Consider the following 22,000-nt stretch of genomic DNA (forward strand, 5'->3'; position numbering starts at 1 on the left):
TAGCAACCAATCACACCACATAGCAACCAATCACATAGCAACCAATCACATCACATAGCAACCAATCACACCACATAGCAACCAATCATATTACATAGCAACCAATCACACCACATAGCAACCAATCATATTACATAGCAACCAATCACACCACATAGCAACCAATCATATCACATAGCAACCAATCACACCACATAGCAACCAATCACATCACATAACAACCAATCACATCACATAGCAACCAATCATATCACATAGCAACCAATCACACCACATAGCAACCAATCATATCACATAGCAACCAATCATATCACATAGCAACCAATCATATCACATAGCAACCAATCACACCACATAGCAACCAATCACATAGCAACCAATCACACCACATAGCAACCAATCACACCACATAGCAACCAATCACATAGCAACCAATCACATCACATAGCAACCAATCACACCACATAGCAACCAATCATATTACATAGCAACCAATCACACCACATAGCAACCAATCATATCACATAGCAACCAATCACATCACATAGCAACCAATCATATCACATAGCAACCAATCATATCACATAGCAACCAATCACACCACATAGCAACCAATCACACCACATAGCAACCAATCATATTACATAGCAACCAATCACACCACATAGCAACCAATCATATTACATAGCAACCACTCACACCACATAGCAACCAATCATAGCGCAGCTTTCACTTTTTATTCTGTCCCCGAGCAATGAGAGCCGCACTTGGATTGGTTGCTATGGGCTTTGATTGGTTGCTATGGTAACTGAGACACCTTTACTCTTAGATAAATCCGCGCCAGGGTTCCTCCATTGGGGGGCCGGGACCCCAGAGATCCTTTGCTTTGCTCCTCCTGCAGACTCCAGTCACACCCAGAGCTGCATATATACTGTATGTCTGTGGTGAGAAGCTTTGGGGGTGACTGGAGTATCTCCTGTGCTGCTGTGAGCTATGGATTGCTGTGTCGGGTGCAGCTCTGGAGGTGACTGGAGTCATTGCGGATATTAGCGCTGTATCTGCCGGGCGCGCTCATTTCGCCGTCTTCATCCAGGAGATTGTGTAAGGAAATGACATTCTACTCAGGAAAGACCCCGCCCCGGAGGAAGCAGCCCCATCCCCCACAATGCCGGGCAGCCGCATCCTTCATACAGCGCATTATGACATGTGAGACCCCCAATAACTCACAGATATATCCGGAGGGTGACAGAACACCTCTCACAGCTGAGGGTGCGTTACAGTGTATCAGTCACAGGATAGTCAGTGACCGCCATACAGTGCACAGACTACACAGGACAGTCAGTGACCGCCATACAGTGCACAGACTACACAGGATAGTCAGTGACCGCCATACAGTGCACAGACTACACAGGACAGTCAGTGACCGCCATACAGTGCACAGACTACACAGGACAGTCAGTGACCGCCATACAGTGTACAGACTACACGGGATAGTCAGTGACCGCCATACAGTGCACAGACTACACAGGACAGTCAGTGACCGCCATACAGTGCACAGACTACACAGGATAGTCAGTGACCGCCATACAGTGCACAGACTACACAGGATAGTCAGTGACCGCCATACAGTGTACAGACTACACAGGATAGTCAGTGACCGCCATACAGTGCACAGACTACACAGGATAGTCAGTGACCGCCATACAGTGTACAGACTACACGGGATAGTCAGTGACCGCCATACAGTGCACAGACTACACAGGACAGTCAGTGACCGCCATACAGTGTACAGACTACACGGGATAGTCAGTGACCGCCATACAGTGCACAGACTACACAGGACAGTCAGTGACCGCCATACAGTGCACAGACTACACAGGATAGTCAGTGACCGCCATACAGTGCACAGACTACACAGGATAGTCAGTGACCGCCATACAGTGCACAGACTACACAGGATAGTCAGTGACCGCCATACAGTGCACAGACTACACAGGATAGTCAGTGACCGCCATACAGTGTACAGACTACACAGGATAGTCAGTGACCGCCATACAGTGCACAGACTACACAGGACAGTCAGTGACCGCCATACAGTGCACAGACTACACAGGATAGTCAGTGACCGCCATACAGTGCACAGACTACACAGGACAGTCAGTGACCGCCATACAGTGCACAGACTACACAGGATAGTCAGTGACCGCCATACAGTGCACAGACTACACAGGATAGTCAGTGACCGCCATACAGTGCACAGACTACACAGGATAGTCAGTGACCGCCATACAGTGCACAGACTACACAGGATAGTCAGTGACCGCCATACAGTGTACAGACTACACAGGATAGTCAGTGACCGCCATACAGTGTACAGACTACACGGGATAGTCAGTGACCGCCATACAGTGCACAGACTACACAGGACAGTCAGTGACCGCCATACAGTGCACAGACTACACAGGATAGTCAGTGACCGCCATACAGTGCACAGACTACACAGGACAGTCAGTGACCGCCATATAGTGCACAGACTACACAGGATAGTCAGTGACCGCCATACAGTGCACAGACTACACAGGATAGTCAGTGACAGCCATACAGTGCACAGACTACACGGGATAGTCAGTGACCGCCATACAGTGCACAGACTACACGGGATAGTCAGTGACCGCCATACAGTGTACAGACTACACAGGATAGTCAGTGACCGCCATACAGTGTACAGACTACACGGGATAGTCAGTGACCGCCATACAGTGTACAGACTACACAGGATAGTCAGTGACCGCCATACAGTGTACAGACTACACAGGATAGTCAGTGACCGCCATACAGTGTATGGACTATGTGTATTACTGTGGTCAGTGTATTATAGACACGGTTCTGATTCGCCTCTTCTTGGCGATTTTCTTGGACGTTACAATCATTAGTCCTTTCATCACCATATTTAGTCCATTGGTTTTTGGCTTTGGAGGTCACTCCGGAGAGGTCGACGCTCTCATACTGTCTCAGGAGAGGTCGGCGCTCTCATAGTGTCTCAGGAGAGGTTGACGCTCTCATACTGTCTCCGGAGAGGTCGGCGCTCTCATACTGTCTCAGGAGAGGTCGACGCTCTCATACTCGCAGTGGTCAGAGTCCTCCAGCTCAATCTCTGGCACCAGACTGTAGTAGTCCGTGGTCTGGTTCAGGTAAAGCTTCTCTCGGTCACTTGAGTCCTTCATGACCTCGGTCACACTGACAGTTTCCACTTCATCTGTCTTCAGCTCTTCCTCCTCTTCCTCCTCTTCCTCTTCCTGTACGGCCAGCATTAGTCCTCCACCCTCCCGACCTCCTTGTCCATCACCTTCCACCAGGGAATCTGCAGAAGTCCCCAGTTTGATCTCCACCTCCTCGTAGAGGTCTCGATTGCTCCCCAGAAGGGCAGCGGATGGTCTCAGAAGAATGGGATCCTTGAACTGGTGGGCGTCTTGTTCCCTCTGGTCTTTTTGGAAATTCTGCCGGGGTTCGTAATGATGATATTCTCCCATATTCCTGGCTCCATTGCGGTCTACAGTGACCAGGCTACACTCGCGCCTGGTGTTGGTGTAAGCTCCTTTCTGTCGTCGGCAGCAGACGTACCAACATGTGAGCAGAACCACCACCACCAATGGGATGCAGATCAGAGCTACAGTCAAGCTGTGGGACCGACAGACGGAGGATCTTGAGATGTCCAAGATTCTCTGGCCATTGGCATCTTTTGGAGAAGCACAGATGACCTCGTCCAGCAGCAGCCTGGTGTCGTTGGCATGAAATTTAGGCTCCAGTTGGTCATAGAGGGTACAAGTGCAGTCCAGAGAGTTGTTGAGGAAGCCAAATGTGGTGAGAGAAGGTCTCAGGAGACTGACGGGGAAGGAGTTCAGGTTGTTGTAGCTCAGATGAAGCTCCTGGATGAGGTCGGACACTTGTAAGAAATTTGCAGGAAGGTGACGCAGCTTGTTGAACTCAAGGTGAAGGACTCTCAAGCTGGGCGCATTACTCAAGAAGCCCTCGGGAAGCTCTGTCAGGTGATTGTGGTTCATGTACAAAATCTCGATGAGCGTTTCGTTCCTCCCCCCCTCAGAGTCCGTGATCTCCTCAATTCCAGCGTCAGAAAGATCCAGGACCCTGAGGCTGCGGAGGGGGGTGAAAAGGTTCCACTCAAATGTGTCTACAATAAAGGTGAGGTTGACACAGCAGCAATCAGACGTCAGCAGCGACCAGTCCACCTTCTCCTTCAGGACAATGCATGTACAGGGGTCCTCCGCCAAAATCCCTGCCAGGACCCCCAATACAATGAGCCAGAATAACCGGAGCTCCTGGTGGTGAAGACCTGCAAAGACACAAGGGGGGGAAAGAGCTGTAATGAGCAGAAAGTAGTTAGAGAGATGCGGGCCCCTCCATGTTCCGGGCCCTTCAGTGTACTGGGTCCCTCTATGTCCTGGGCCCCTCAGTGTATCAGGCCCCTCAGTGTACTGGGTCCCTCTGTGTACTGGGCTCCTCTGTGTACCGGGCCCCTCTGTGTACTGGGCCCCTCTGTGTACTGGGCCCCTCTGTGTACTGGGCCCCTCTGTGTACTGGGCCCCTCTGTGTACTGGGCCCCTCTGTGTACCGGGCCCCTCTGTGTGCTGCACCCCTCTGTGTACTGGGCCCCTCTGTGTGCTGAACCCCTCTGTGTGCTGCGCCCCTCTGTGTACTGGGCCCCTCTGTGTACTGGGCCCCTCTGTGTACTGGGCCCCTCTGTGTACTGGGCCCCTCTGTGTGCTGGGCCCCTCTGTGTACTGGGCCCCTCTGTGTGCTGAACCCCTCTGTGTGCTGCACCCCTCTGTGTACTGGGCCCCTCTGTGTACAGGGCCCCTCTGTGTACCGGGCCCCTCTGTGTGCTGCACCCCTCTGTGTACTGGGCCCCTCTGTGTACTGGGCCCCTCTGTGTACAGGGCCCCTCTGTGTACCGGGCCCCTCTGTGTGCTGCACCCCTCTGTGTACTGGGCCCCTCTGTGTGCTGCACCCCTCTGTGTACTGGGCCCCTCTGTGTGCTGCACCCCTCTGTGTACTGGGCCCCTCTGTGTACAGGGCCCCTCTGTGTACCGGGCCCCTCTGTGTGCTGCACCCCTCTGTGTGCTGGGCCCCTCTGTGTACTGGGCCCCTCTGTGTGCTGGACCCCTCTGTGTACTGGGCCCCTCTGTGTACTGGGCCCCTCTGTGTACTGGGCCCCTCTGTGTACTGGGCCCCTCTGTGTGCTGAACCCCTCAGTGTATCAGGCCCCTCAGTGTATCAGGCCCCTCAGTGTACTGGGTCCCTCTGTGTACTGGGCTCCTCTGTGTACCGGGCCCCTCTGTGTGCTGGGCCCCTCTGTGTACTGGGCCCCTCTGTGTACTGGGCCCCTCTGTGTACAGGGCCCCTCTGTGTACTGGGCCCCTCTGTGTACTGGGCCCCTCTGTGTACCGGGCCCCTCTGTGTACTGGGCCCCTCTGTGTACTGGGCCCCTCTGTGTACTGGGCCCCTCTGTGTACTGGGCCCCTCTGTGTGCTGAACCCCTCAGTGTATCAGGCCCCTCAGTGTATCAGGCCCCTCAGTGTACTGGGTCCCTCTGTGTACTGGGCTCCTCTGTGTACCGGGCCCCTCTGTGTGCTGGGCCCCTCTGTGTACTGGGCCCCTCTGTGTACTGGGCCCCTCTGTGTACAGGGCCCCTCTGTGTGCTGCACCCCTCTGTGTACTGGGCCCCTCTGTGTGCTGGGCCCCTCTGTGTACTGGGCCCCTCTGTGTACTGGGCCCCTCTGTGTACCGGGCCCCTCTGTGTGCTGGGCCCCTCTGTGTACTGGGCCCCTCTGTGTACAGGGCCCCTCTGTGTGCTGCACCCCTCTGTGTACTGGGCCCCTCTGTGTACTGGGCCCCTCTGTGTGCTGAACCCCTCTGTGTGCTGGGCCCCTCTGTGTGCTGGGCCCCTCTGTGTACTGGGCCCCTCTGTGTACTGGGCCCCTCTGTGTACTGGGCCCCTCTGTGTACCGGGCCCCTCTGTGTACCGGGCCCCTCTGTGTACTGGGCCCCTCTGTGTGCTGAACCCCTCTGTGTGCTGGGCCCCTCTGTGTACTGGGCCCCTCTGTGTACTGGGCCCCTCTGTGTATTGGGCCCCTCTGTGTGCTGGGCCCCTCTGTGTGCTGGGCCCCTCTGTGCACCGTGCCCCTAATCCTGCGTCATTTTCGGACAGTGTGAACTTAGGCCACAGTCTTATACCGCGGAATCTTAGGGACACTGCTGGATCACACGGTCTGCACTAAGCTCCACCCCTTTCCCGTCAAGTCCGTCTTGTTGTGGTCCACCCCAAAAACATGAAAGTAGTGTCTAAAAAGCATAAATATCTGGTGCACAAATTTTGCAAGATTTCTGGTGCATGTAAAAATCTGCCCAGTGTGAATGTGCCCCAATTAAGAGCCTAGTGAGTGTGATGTACAAGGTAAGATACAAGGCGCGAGGTCACCGAGGCTGTGTATAGTGACTGGATAACAACTGGCACAAACTACAGGAAATGATGGGAGTGATAGTGAAGGGATTACACACTCACCAGACATGATGGGAGGAGAGAAGAGAAGCTACAACGTCACATGGAGGAGCCGCCGCCGAAACACCAACCGTATCCGCATCGCCAGCTGTAGAAGACAACAAAGAGTTAATCATGAAAATAATCCCAATATACAGAATACAGGGCACAAACATGGCTGATAACAGAGAGAGCTGATCACTCTCCTACAGGTGACTACAATCTATTACTATCTGTTATCAGCCATGTCAGGAGAGGAGAGGCCGACTGTAGGACAGGGGAATACAATCTATTACTATCTGTTATCAGCCATGTCAGGAGAGGAGAGGCCGACTGTAGGACAGGAGAATACAATCTATTACTATCTGTTATCAGCCATGTCAGGAGAGGCCGACTGTAGGACAGGGGAATACAATCTATTACTATCTGTTATCAGCCATGTCAGGAGAGGAGAGGCCGACTGTAGGACAGGAGAATACAATCTATTACTATCTGTTATCAGCCATGTCAGGAGAGGAGAGGCCGACTGTAGGACAGGGGAATACAATCTATTACTATCTGTTATCAGCCATGTCAGGAGAGGAGAGGCCGACTGTAGGACAGGAGAATACAATCTATTACTATCTGTTATCAGCCATGTCAGGAGAGGAGAGGCCGACTGTAGGACAGGAGAATACAATCTATTACTATCTGTTATCTGCCATGTCAGGAGAGGAGAGGCCGACTGTAGGACAGGAGAATACAATCTATTACTATCTGTTATCAGCCATGTCAGGAGAGGAGAGGCCGACTGTAGGACAGGGGAATACAATCTATTACTATCTGTTATCAGCCATGTCAGGAGAGGAGAGGCCGACTGTAGGACAGGGGAATACAATCTATTACTATCTGTTATCAGCCATGTCAGGAGAGGAGAGGCCGACTGTAGGACAGGAGAATACAATCTATTACTATCTGTTATCAGCCATGTCAGGAGAGGCCGACTGTAGGACAGCAGAATACAATCTATTACTATCTGTTATCAGCCATGTCAGGACAGAAGAGGCCGACTGTAGGACAGGGGAATACAATCTATTACTATCTGTTATCAGCCATGTCAAGAGAGGAGAGGCCGACTGTAGGACAGGAGAATACAATCTATTACTATCTGTTATCAGCCATGTCAGGAGAGGAGAGGCCGACTGTAGGACAGGAGAATACAATCTATTACTATCTGTTATCAGCCATGTCAGGACAGGAGAGGCCGACTGTAGGACAGGGGAATACAATCTATTACTATCTGTTATCAGCCATGTCAGGAGAGGAGAGGCCGACTGTAGGACAGGAGAATACAATGTATTACTATCTGTTATCAGCCATGTCAGGAGAGGAGAGGCCGACTGTAGGACAGGGGAATACAATCTATTACTATCTGTTATCAGCCATGTCAGGAGAGGAGAGGCCGACTGTAGGACAGGGGAATACAATCTGTCACGGAGCAAAGGTATACGTCTTCCTCCGGAAGGTCTTTTGAATCAACAGGGACGCAAGAGGTCGGGAGACAACAGCAATTTATTGTAATCCACAAAGTTAGTAGCCGGCGGCGGTCACATCAACCGTAACAACAATAAGTCCACAGAAGTCACAATCCAATGATAGCTTTGGCTCCTTGGTCCTGTAACTATATCCTGGCTCTCTGCAGAGCTGTGCACAGGCCGGCTAACACATACTAACTGCTAGCTATATACTATATACTAAGACTGTTACACCTATATCTGTGGGTGGGAAGGGCTGAGTCACAGATCCTTCCCCCCTCACCTATACCAAGGAGAGCAGACTCCCTGTCTACTATGGACAATGCACCATCCAACATCTTCTTGGAGACACTGATCAGATTATCTCCACCCATTGTCCTCACTAGTTAGAGGTATTTGCATACAATGTGCTAACACACTAGACCCGAATCAGCCAACTACACACTGATGTATATAACAGGTTAGAGAATACATTCCACATGAAATATATATTACACATTGCCTATAGTATAGACTCTAACCATCCCGTGACAACCCCTCCCCCTCTCAAAACATGTGCATGACACAATTGGCCTACACAGGTAAATTGGGGAATGCACATCAGTCTCTATAGCTCATATGTCCTCCTGCCGGGATAACCCATCTGTGTTCTGGTGTTGGTTCCCTCGGCGGTGCTGAATGGTAAAGTTGTAGGGTTGAAGGGCTGGCATCTGTCAGAAAATCCGGTGGATCCATGTTGGCGTCTCTCTGAGCTTGGCTTCGGGTCACTGCTCCCACAAAGTGGCACTGTAGATTTCCAACATCGTTGCCTAACAGAACATCGGCCGGCAGCCCGCTCATCACACCAATTGTGCATCGTTTTGGTCCATAACCATAGTCGAGTTCCACGGTAGCTTTAGGAATACGTTTCCGAGTACCTCCTGCCAACTCGATAGAAAGGCCAGGGCCCTCCTCTAGGGCCTCGGGTCGAACTACTCGGGGGTCCGCTACCGTTAGGAAAGCTCCCGAGTCCCGGAATCCAACAACTGTTCGGCCATCCAGTAGGACCTCCTGCAAGTGCTTCCGCTGAAGGTTTGCGGGATGTGTGGCGGAAGGCTGAATCCCATAGACCCCTGGAGGTGGAACAGATGGGTCATTCATGGAGTCATCTGGAAATGGGGCCAAACTTTCTGTCCTAGGGGTGGTTCCCAGGTAGTGAATAGGCCGGGATGCCACGGTGGCCCGTGCCCCCATGTTAGCAGGGCAACTAGCTTGCAAATGTCCAGGCCGCCCGCACCCAAAACATCTGCGCTCTAGCATTCTTCCAGTGGGTCGTTGTCTAGGGACAGGGTTGTTCATAGCTGGAGGCCGATGGGCTGGGGCAGGGGTAGAGGGGGAATTGTAATCCTGAGGCCGGGCACGAAAGGTGGGTGGCTGGCTGAAGGGTGTCTGGCGGACTGTGGTAGTTTTCCGCTCCTCTGCAAACAACCTCTTCCACTGCGGCTTGATGGTCAGGCCCTCATCTGCAAGAGAAGCAGCTTACTCAACTGTGGCTGGGTTCCGTTCCAGCACCCACTCACGGATCTCAGCGGGGCACTGGGAAAAGAACTGTTCCTTAAGTATGACTTGGAGGATCTTATCGACTGTGACAGCCTCCTCTCCTTCTAGCCAGCGCTTGCATGCTTGCTTCAACTTGTGGGCGAACATGTGGAAGGAGCTTCCCCCATTGTAAGACAAAGAGCGGAACTGAACTCGGTAGGTCTCTGGAGTGACTGCATAATACTTCTGCACCGCTCTTTTAATGGCCTCATAGTCCCGCTGATCACTAGGGTCCATGGCTCTGAGAGCTTCCGCAGCCCCATCTCGTAGGTGTCCCACCAGATACCGGACCCAATCCTTCTCTGGGACTTCCATCAGGTGGCACTGGTGTTCGAAGTCCTGAAAATATCCATCAACATCCCCAGCCGCTTCCTCAAAGGTCTTGAAGTGTTTATGGGAGACATATGGTGGTTCTCTCACTGTTGGGCTGGGGGTCGACGTTTGATTATAATTCCGCGCTGTTATCTCAGCCATTCGCATTTCATGCGCCATTCTTTCCTTTTCATGCGCCATTCTCTGTTCCTCCTTCTCCGTTTCCTGAGCCCTCTGTAACGCTCTACTCCTTTGCTCTGCAGTTGCTCCTAGCCCCAGCACTGCCAATTCCTCCTCATACAAAACAACCCATCTGCTCTTTTGGGTCTGTACCTGCCACTCCCGTATCTCTACTGTCTCCTGGGGGCAGCCCTCCTCATGGTCGCTTTGCAGGGTCATCTCCTCCAGTGCCTCGATCAGTTGCTCTTTCGTTCTTCCCTGGTAACTCAGGTTTAGTTCCCGGGCCCTTACTTGTAGACTTGCCATAGTCCAGTTCCTGTATTCTGAGGTTGTGGCTCCATTAATCGCTGGGCTGCTGTAGTCCATCTCGCTGTCCGCTGTTGATCCCACCGCTGCCACCAGTTGTCACGGAGCAAAGGTATACGTCTTCCTCCGGAGGATATCTTGAATCAACACGGACGCAAGAGGTCAGGAGGCAACAGCAATTTATTGTAATCCACAAAGTTAGTAGCCGGTGGCGGTCACATCAACCGTAATAACAATAAGTCCACAGAAGTCACAATCCAATGATAGCTTTGGCTCCTTGGTCCTGTAACTAAATCCTGGCTCTCTACAGAGCTGTGCACAGGCCGGCTAACACATACTAACTGCTAGCTACATACTATATACTAAGACTGTTACACCTATATCTGTGGGTGGGAAGGGCTGAGTCACAGATCCTTCCCCCCTCACCTATACCAAGGAGAGCAGACTCCCTGTCTACTATGGACAATGCACCGTCCAACATCTTCTTGGAGACACTGATCAGATTATCTCCACCCATTGTCCTCACTAGTTAGAGGTATTTGCATACAATGTGCTAACACACTAGACCCCAATCAGCCAACTACACACTGATGTTTACAACAGGTTAGAGAATACATTCCACATGAAATATCTATTACACATTGCCTATAGTATAGACTCTAACCATCCCGTGACACAATCTATTACTATTTGTTATCAGCCATGTCAGGAGAGGAGAGGCCGACTGTAGGACAGGGGAATACAATCTATTACTATCTGCTATCAGCCATGTCAGGAGAGGCCGACTGTAGGACAGGGGAATACAATCTATTACTATCTGTTATCAGCCATGTCAGGATAGGCCGACTGTAGGACAGGGGAATACAATCTATTACTATCTGTTATCAGCCATGTCAGGAGAGGCCGACTGTAGGACAGGGGAATACAATCTATTACTATCTGTTATCAGCCATGTCAGGGGAGGAGAGGCCGACTGTAGGACAGGAGAATACAATCTATTACTATCTGTTATCAGCCATGTCAGGAGAGGCCGACTGTAGCACAGGAGAATACAATCTATTACTATCTGTTATCAGCCATGTCAGGAGAGGAGAGGCCGACTGTAGGACAGGAGAATACAATCTATTACTATCTGTTATCAGCCATGTCAGGAGAGGAGAGGCCGACTGTAGGACAGGGGAATACAATCTATTACTATCTGTTATCAGCCATGTCAGGACAGGAGAGGCCGACTGTAGGACAGGAGAATACAATCTATTACTATCTGTTATCAGCCATGTCAAGACAGGAGAGGCCGACTGTAGGACAGGAGAATACAATCTATTACTATCTGTTATCAGCCATGTCAGGAGAGGAGAGGCCGACTGTAGGACAGGAGAATACAATCTATTACTATCTGTTATCAGCCATGTCAGGAGAGGCCGACTGTAGGACAGGGGAATACAATCTATTACTATCTGTTATCAGCCATGTCAGGAGAGGAGAGGCCGACTGTAGGATAGGAGAATACAATCTATTACTATCTGTTATCAGCCATGTCAGGGGAGAAGAGGCCGACTGTAGGACAGGGGAATACAATCTATTACTATCTGTTATCAGCCATGTCAGGAGAGGAGAGGCCGACTGCAGGACAGGGGAATACAATCTATTACTATCTGTTATCAGCCATGTCAGGAGAGGAGAGGCCGACTGTAGGACAGGGGAATACAATCTATTACTATCTGTTATGAGCCATGTCAGGAGAGGCCGACTGTAGGACAGGGGAATACAATCTATTACTATCTGTTATCAGCCATGTCAGGAGAGGAGAGGCCGACTGTAGGACAGGGGAATACAATCTATTACTATCTGTTATCAGCCATGTCAGGAGAGGAGAGGCCGACTGTAGGACAGGGGAATACAATCTATTACTATCTGTTATCAGCCATGTCAGGAGAGGAGAGGCCGACTGTAGGACAGGGGAATACAATCTATTACTATCTGTTATCAGCCATGTCAGGAGAGGCCGACTGTAGGACAGGAGAATACAATCTATTACTATCTGTTATCAGCCATGTCAGGAGAGGAGAGGCCGACTGTAGGACAGGAGAATACAATCTATTACTATCTGTTATCAGCCATGTCAGGAGAGGAGAGGCCGACTGTAGGACAGGAGAATACAATCTATTACTATCTGTTATCAGCCATGTCAGGAGAGGAGAGGCCGACTGTAGGACAGGGGAATACAATCTATTACTATCTGTTATCAGCCATGTCAGGAGAGGAGAGGCCGACTGTAGGACAGGGGAATACAATCTATTACTATCTGTTATCAGCCATGTCAGGAGAGGAGAGGCCGACTGTAGGACAGGGGAATACAATCTATTACTATCTGTTATCAGCCATGTCAGGAGAGGAGAGGCCGACTGTAGGACAGGGGAATACAATCTATTACTATCTGTTATCAGCCATGTCAGGTGGGGAGAGGCCGACTGTAGGACAGGGGAATACAATCTATTACTATCTGTTATCAGCCATGTCAGGAGAGGAGAGGCCGACTGTAGGACAGGAGAATACAATCTCTTACTATCTGTTATCAGCCATGTCAGGAGAGGCCGACTGTAGGACAGGAGAATACAATCTATTACTATCTGTTATCAGCCATGTCAGGAGAGGAGAGGCCGACTGTAGGACAGGGGAATACAATCTATTACTATCTGTTATCAGCCATGTCAGGAGAGGAGAGGCCGACTGTAGGACAGGGGAATACAATCTATTACTATCTGTTATGAGCCATGTCAGGAGAGGCCGACTGTAGGACAGGGGAATACAATCTATTACTATCTGTTATCAGCCATGTCAGGAGAGGAGAGGCCGACTGTAGGACAGGGGAATACAATCTATTACTATCTGTTATCAGCCATGTCAGGAGAGGAGAGGCCGACTGTAGGACAGGGGAATACAATCTATTACTATCTGTTATCAGCCATGTCAGGAGAGGAGAGGCCGACTGTAGGACAGGGGAATACAATCTATTACTATCTGTTATCAGCCATGTCAGGAGAGGCCGACTGTAGGACAGGAGAATACAATCTATTACTATCTGTTATCAGCCATGTCAGGAGAGGAGAGGCCGACTGTAGGACAGGAGAATACAATCTATTACTATCTGTTATCAGCCATGTCAGGAGAGGAGAGGCCGACTGTAGGACAGGAGAATACAATCTATTACTATCTGTTATCAGCCATGTCAGGAGAGGAGAGGCCGACTGTAGGACAGGGGAATACAATCTATTACTATCTGTTATCAGCCATGTCAGGAGAGGAGAGGCCGACTGTAGGACAGGGGAATACAATCTATTACTATCTGTTATCAGCCATGTCAGGAGAGGAGAGGCCGACTGTAGGACAGGGGAATACAATCTATTACTATCTGTTATCAGCCATGTCAGGAGAGGAGAGGCCGACTGTAGGACAGGAGAATACAATCTCTTACTATCTGTTATCAGCCATGTCAGGAGAGGCCGACTGTAGGACAGGAGAATACAATCTATTACTATCTGTTATCAGCCATGTCAGGAGAGGAGAGGCCGACTGTAGGACAGGGGAATACAATCTATTACTATCTGTTATCAGCCATGTCAGGAGAGGAGAGGCCGACTGTAGGACAGGGGAATACAATCTATTACTATCTGTTATCAGCCGTGTCAGGACAGTCAGCAGATAGAGAACAGTCTGACTGCAGGTTTAGTGTCTCTTTAGGGGTCTTCATAGTTCCAGTTTTCTATCCCACCTGTTTCCCTGGTGATAAGTATTAACCCTTTATAGACAGAGTGTTATACCTCTTACAGTGACGTCGCCCCCCGCTTTACACCCGTCACACTCAGGGGTTACATGTTAGTAAACAATCCGGGTTGCTAGGAGACAATGTCATTAACCATTTGCAGCCCTCTCCTGACACTAGGATTATGTACCCGGAGGACCCCCCTCTATGTGACTGGGGGGCTGCAGTACGAGGTGACATTATATTGGTGTCTATGAGAAGCTGCAGCACTGACCTGCATTGCAGGGATCTTCACCGGAGCTGGTGCATTGGGGGTTAAGTGCTGGATGCTGAGAGACGATCTCCATAGAGATGAGATACACACGTGCGGCCTCTGGAGTAGTCACCATTGGGGTTGGGTTACCTCTGAGGCTTCTGCAGCAGCGCGACCCGCCAATAGTCAGATCGCAGCAGGTCATGAGATTCAGGTGAAATCCGCAGACGCCATTATTATAGTTATTGGGTTTTCCAAATATGACCGTGAAACTATCTGCGCTGGAGTGAGATGTGACTGAGAAATATACAAGAGGCGTACGCTATAAAACCGCCAGACACTGCCGGCTCCACATCTGTGCCGCAGACTCGCTTGCAGTGTCCCATGGAAATCACTGGACGCAAAACTCCTACAAGCCCGGCGGCCGCGCACCAGACGCCGACACAAGTCATTATTATCAGGCGCAAAGAAACAGAAAGACAAACGCACATGCGAACCGAGAAATTATTTTTGAACCAAACTTTACTACGTGTTTATGGCGGGAAACCAGCAAAAGTCCCTTGATAAATGTTCTCATCACAAGTGGAAAATTGTAGAATATAGCGCGGTATTCTCAGGGTGAAACGCTGCCATGGATGGCGATTACGGGGCTCGGAGGGTGATGGGGTGATCCCAGATTTAGAAAATCCAGTTATAAACTGATCAAAGCAGAGAAAAGAATCCGAATGAGTGAAATAACAGAAGATTCCCGCAAGCTCACCATTATATCACTGACAGGAAGTGTTGTCATAGGGACATGGGCAGAAATGCTATATGTGGAACAGATTTACAGCAGATTACAGGACACAGCTCGGGGTCTGCGCATCAATTCCATCATTTCTAATATAAACATTATAAGCGTCGCCCCATCCCGGGGTCACAGGTCATATCAGTAACTATTCATCCCATAAAAGGGCCGGGGAGACATCAGATCCAACAATCCCACAGAATCAGCTCCTTGTGACTATTTTAGGGGCAGAAAATTTTTTAGAAATGTTTAGACGTGAAGCAAAGAATCCGTCTATATTAAGTGCAAGTAAATGTTATAATCACCAGCACCGATATAATATATACCGCAATCCACACACAGCTAAGAAAAGCGGGGGAAGGGATCTGACAAATACATGTATTTATACTATGTACAAGAATATACCTACTATAATACTACTCCTATGTACAAGAATATAACTACTATAATACTGCTCCTATGTACAAGAATATACCTACTATAATACTACTCCTATGTACAAGAATATAACTACTATAATACTACTCCTATGTACAAGAATATACCTACTATAATACTACTCCTATGTACAAGAATATAACTACTATAATACTGCTCCTATGTACAAGAATATACCTACTATAATACTACTCCTATGTACAAGAATATACCTACTATAATACTACTCCTATGTACAAGAATATAACTACTATAATACTACTCCTATGTACAAGAATATAACTACTATAATACTGCTCCTATGTACAAGAATATAACTACTATAATACTACTCCTATGTACAAGAATATAACTACTATAATACTACTCCTATGTACAAGAATATAACTACTATAATACTACCTCCTATGTACAAGAATATAACTACTATAATACTACTCCTATGTACAAGAATATAACTACTATAATACTACTCCTATGTACAAGAGTATAACTACTATAATACTACTCCTATGTACAAGAATATAACTACTATAATACTGCTCCTATGTACAAGAATATACCTACTATAATACTACTCCTATGTACAAGAATATAACTACTATAATACTGCTCCTATGTACAAGAATATAACTACTATAATACTGCTCCTATGTACAAGAATATAACTACTATAATACTACTCCTATGTACAAGAATATAACTACTATAATACTACCTCCTACGTACAAGAATATAACTACTATAATACTACCTCCTATGTACAAGAATATAACTACTATAATACTACTCCTATGTACAAGAATATAACTACTATAATACTACTCCTATGTACAAGAATATAACTACTATAATACTACCTCCTATATACAAGAATATAACTACTATAATACTACTCCTATGTACAAGAATATAACTACTATAATACTACTCCTATGTACAAGAATATAACTACTATAATACTACTACTATGTACAAGAATATAACTACTATAATACCGCTCCTATGTACAAGAATATAACTACTATAATACTACTCCTATGTACTAGAATATAACTACTATAATACTACCTCCTATGTACAAGAATATAACTACTATAATACTACTCCTATGTACAATAATATAACTACTATAATACTACCTCCTATGTACAAGAATATAACTACTATAATACTACTCCTATGTACTAGAATATAACTACTATAATACTACCTCCTATGTACAAGAATATAACTACTATAATACTACTCCTATGTACAAGAATATAACTACTATAATACTGCTCCTATGTACAAGAATATAACTACTATAATACTACTATGTACAAGAATATAACTACTATAATACTACTCCTACGTACAAGAATATAACTACTATAATACTGCCCCTATGTACAAGAATATAACTACTATAATACTACTCCTATGTACAAGAATATAACTACTATAATACTACTCCTACGTACAAGAATATAACTACTATAATACTGCCCCTATGTACAAGAATATAACTACTATAATACTACTCCTACGTACAAGAATATAACTACTATAATACTGCCCCTATGTACAAGAATATAACTACTATAATACTACTCCTACGTACAAGAATATAACTACTATAATACTACTCCTATGTACAAGAATATAACTACTATAATACTGCTCCTATGTACAAGAATATAACTACTATAATACTACTCCTATATACAAGAATATAACTACTATAATACTACTCCTATGTACAAGAATATAACTACTATAATACTACCTCCTATGTACAAGAATATAATTACTATAATACCACTCATATGTACAAGAATATAACTACTATAATACTACTCCTATATACAAGAATATAACTACTATAATACTACTCCTACGTACAAGAATATAACTACTATAATACTGCCCCTATGTACAAGAATATAACTACTATAATACTACTCCTATGTACAAGAATATAACTACTATAATACTACTCCTACGTACAAGAATATAACTACTATAATACTGCCCCTATGTACAAGAATATAACTACTATAATACTACTCCTACGTACAAGAATATAACTACTATAATACTGCCCCTATGTACAAGAATATAACTACTATAATACTACTCCTACGTACAAGAATATAACTACTATAATACTACTCCTATGTACAAGAATATAACTACTATAATACTGCTCCTATGTACAAGAATATAACTACTATAATACTGCTCCTATGTACAAGAATATAACTACTATAATACTACCTCCTATGTACAAGAATATAACTACTATAATACTACTCCTATGTACAAGAATATAACTACTATAATACTGCTCCTATGTACAAGAATATAACTACTATAATACTGCTCCTATGTACAAGAATATAACTACTATAATACTACTATGTACAAGAATATAACTACTATAATACTACCTCCTATGTACAAGAATATAACTACTATAATACTACTCCTATATACAAGAATATAACTACTATAATACTACCTCCTATATACAAGAATATAACTACTATAATACTACTCCTATGTACAAGAATATAACTACTATAATACTACTCCTATGTACAAGAATATAACTACTATAATACTGCTCCTATATACAAGAATATAACTACTATAATACTGCTCCTATGTACAAGAATATAACTACTATAATACTACTCCTATGTACAAGAATATAACTACTATAATACTGCTCCTATATACAAGAATATAACTACTATAATACTGCTCCTATGTACAAGAATATAACTACTATAATACTGCTCCTATGTACAAGAATATAACTACTATAATACTACTATGTACAAGAATATAACTACTATAATACTACCTCCTATGTACAAGAATATAACTACTATAATACTACTCCTATATACAAGAATATAACTACTATAATACTACCTCCTATATACAAGAATATAACTACTATAATACTACTCCTATGTACAAGAATATAACTACTATAATACTACTCCTATGTACAAGAATATAACTACTATAATACTGCTCCTATATACAAGAATATAACTACTATAATACTGCTCCTATGTACAAGAATATAACTACTATAATACTACTCCTATGTACAAGAATATAACTACTATAATACTACCATTCCTATGTACAAGAATATAACTACTATAATACTGCCCCCTATGTACAAGAATATAACTACTATAATACTACTCCTATGTACAAGGATATAACTACTATAATACTACCTCCTATGTACAAGAATATAACTACTATAATACTACTCCTATGTACAAGAATATAACTACTATAATACTGCTCCTATGTACAAGAATATAACTACTATAATACTACTCCTATGTACAAGAATATAACTACTATAATACTGCTCCTATGTACAAGAATATATCTACTATAATACTACTCCTATGTACAAGAATATAACTACTATAATACTACTCCTATGTACAAGAATATAACTACTATAATACTACTCCTATGTACAAGAATATAACTACTATAATACTACTCCTATGTACAAGAATATAACTACTATAATACTACTCCTATGTACAAGAATATAACTACTATAATACTACTCCTATGTACAAGAATATAACTACTATAATACTACTCCTATGTACAAGAATATAACTACTATAATACCGCTCCTATGTACAAGAATATAACTATTATAATACCACTCCTATGTACAAGAATATAACTACTATAATACTACTCCTATGTACAAGAATATAACTACTATAATACTACTCCTATGTACAAGAATATAACTACTATAATACTACTCCTATGTACAATAATATAACTACTATAATACTACTCCTATGTACAAGAATATAACTACTATAATACTGCTCCTATGTACAAGAATATAACTACTATAATACTACTCCTATGTACAAGAATATAACTACTATAATACTACTCCTATATACAAGAATATAACTACTATAATACTACTCCTATGTACAAGAATATAACTACTATAATACTACTCCTATGTACAAGAATATAACTACTATAATACTACTCCTATGTACAGGAATATAACTACTATAATACTGCTCCTATGTACAAGAATATAACTACTATAATACTACTCCTATGTACAAGAATATAACTACTATAATACTACTCCTATGTACAGGAATATAACTACTATAATACTGCTCCTATGTACAAGAATATAACTACTATAATACTACTCCTATATACAAGAATATAACTACTATAATACTACCTCCTATGTACAAGAATATAACTACTATAATACTACTCCTATGTACAAGAATATAACTACTATAATACTACTCCTATGTACAAGAATATAACTACTATAATACTGCTCCTATGTACAGGAATATAACTACTATAATACCGCCCCCTATATGCACATGCAGAGTGTCCGCTCCTGAGTACATTGTGTGGGGCCACACTATAACACTTGGGCCACATGTGTGCAGTGTTTGCCTTCACTATAGGGTCAGTAAATCTCAGGGTGTTATATGGGGATTAGTGATTTCCGGGGATCAGGCATGATGGGTGTGATACACGGGTTGTACTGCACTGCAGGATATGCTGGTGCTATGTTAGTCGGGAGCAGGTCACACTGGGTTTGCGGTTTTGGCAGTAGGTGGGTGTGATGCCCGGTCACATTCCTGGAGTATTTGGGCACTCGGGGTGTAGTCGGGCTGGCTCAGTGGTTACATGCTCTGGGCAGAGGTGGTAATGGGGTAAAGTCACTTTCTCCTACCTTGTGTGATAGATCCAGGGGTGGCCTGGAGATCTCTGCACCGGCTGACGGAGTTGCCCAATTCCTGCCCTGGCTCCGACACTTTCTGTCTGGTATTGGCCTCCTCCCTCTGCTGCCTCTTCCTCTTTCCACCTCCCTCAGCCAAACCCTCTCATTCCTCTCTGACACCTCCTGTACTGATCAGTCACCCCCTCCCCGGCAGTGAACAGGTTAAGTTGTGTATTGTGCAGGGAGGAGAGGGTTAAAGAAGACAGCTCCCTGTGACAGGCTGGTGACAGTTTGGGCAGGGAGCGCCCGGTTACCCCGCAACAAGTTCATTATTAACCTAATGAGGCGCTGCCCAGGTATGAGCGGCAGGTGGTATATAGGTCATACGTGTAATATACAGGGTATATATGTGATCTATATGTATAACACACAGGGTATATATGAATACACATGTAATATGGAGATGTCCAGGTGTATAAGTAGCAGTTAGGGAACATATGTAATACTCAGGTCATCTATCTGGAGAAAGTCAATGTCAACTGGGCGGAACTGACAGGAAAAGAAGGCGGAGCTAATGCAGAAGAAACATATTATTCCACATTATCTTCGTATTCGGCTCCTCGCCCTGGGGTGTGTTGTGGTATCAGCAGTGGATGGCAGAGGAATGTAGATATGCGGGTTATGTGTCAATAAACTGACAAGAGAAACCAGCTCACCCGTCCCTGCCCCAAGAGGAAGAGAAAACCGCACTCACTGCTGTCTAGGGGGAGTGAACATGGAGTAACGCGCCGCGTGATGTGGTATGTATACGGTGTGCGAGACTTTGTGTGCCGTAAACACTCCCATTGATTTCAATGGGAGATAGTCTCGTATATGCCGCGTTATTTTGTGGGCATGATTTTGCGGCCGCAAAATAACGCGGCGTATACAATCCAGGCTCCCATTGATATGAATGGGAGCGTATACAGTGCTCAAAATCTTACACAGCGTATACGTGCCAGGTAACGAAGCACGTTACTCCATGTGACCACACCCTTAAAGGGATGTCTGATACATTCATCCTGAGTTATATCCTGTATTATACTCCAGAGCTGCGCTCACTATTCTGCTGGTGCAGTCACTGTGTACATACATTACATTACTTATCCTGTATTATACCCCAGAGCTGCGCTCACTATTCTGCTGGTACAGTCACTCTGTACATACATTACATTACTTATCCTGTATTATACCCCAGAGCTGCGCTCACTATTCTGCTGGTACAGTCACTGTGTACATACATTACATTACTTATCCTGTATTATACTCCAGAGCTGCGCTCACTATTCTGCTGGTACAGTCACTATGTACATACATTACATTACTTATCCTGTATTATACTCCAGAGCTGCGCTCACTATTCTGCTGGTACAGTCACTGTGTACATACATTACATTACTTATCCTGTATTATACTCCAGAGCTGCGCTCACTATTCTGCTGGTACAGTCACTCTGTACATACATTACATTACTTATCCTGTATTATACTCCAGAGCTGCACTCACTATTCT

General features: G+C 45.4%; 1 protein-coding gene across 2 annotated transcripts; it reads right to left on the minus strand.

The window, feature by feature from the left end:
• Positions 1 to 2,856: 2,856 nt before the first annotated feature.
• Positions 2,857 to 20,542, minus strand: LOC142218821 (uncharacterized). 2 transcript variants are annotated; one of them, XM_075287760.1, is made up of 4 exons: positions 20,462 to 20,542; positions 6,581 to 6,665; positions 3,108 to 4,351; positions 2,857 to 3,020 (listed from the first exon to the last, which is right to left on the minus strand). In XM_075287760.1, the coding sequence occupies exons 2-4, from the start codon at positions 6,585 to 6,587 to the stop codon at positions 3,012 to 3,014; spliced, it is 1,260 nt and encodes a 419-aa protein (XP_075143861.1). In that variant the 5' UTR covers positions 6,588 to 6,665; positions 20,462 to 20,542; the 3' UTR covers positions 2,857 to 3,011. The 2 variants fall into 2 exon arrangements, with proteins under 2 accessions (XP_075143861.1, XP_075143860.1); XM_075287759.1 differs by lacking the exon at positions 2,857 to 3,020 and having other exon boundaries at positions 3,045 to 4,351.
• Between the last annotated feature and the right edge of the window lie 1,458 nt (positions 20,543 to 22,000).

Source organism: Leptodactylus fuscus, chromosome 9, assembly GCF_031893055.1.
Source record: "Leptodactylus fuscus isolate aLepFus1 chromosome 9, aLepFus1.hap2, whole genome shotgun sequence".
NCBI classification, from domain to species: domain Eukaryota; kingdom Metazoa; phylum Chordata; class Amphibia; order Anura; family Leptodactylidae; genus Leptodactylus; species Leptodactylus fuscus.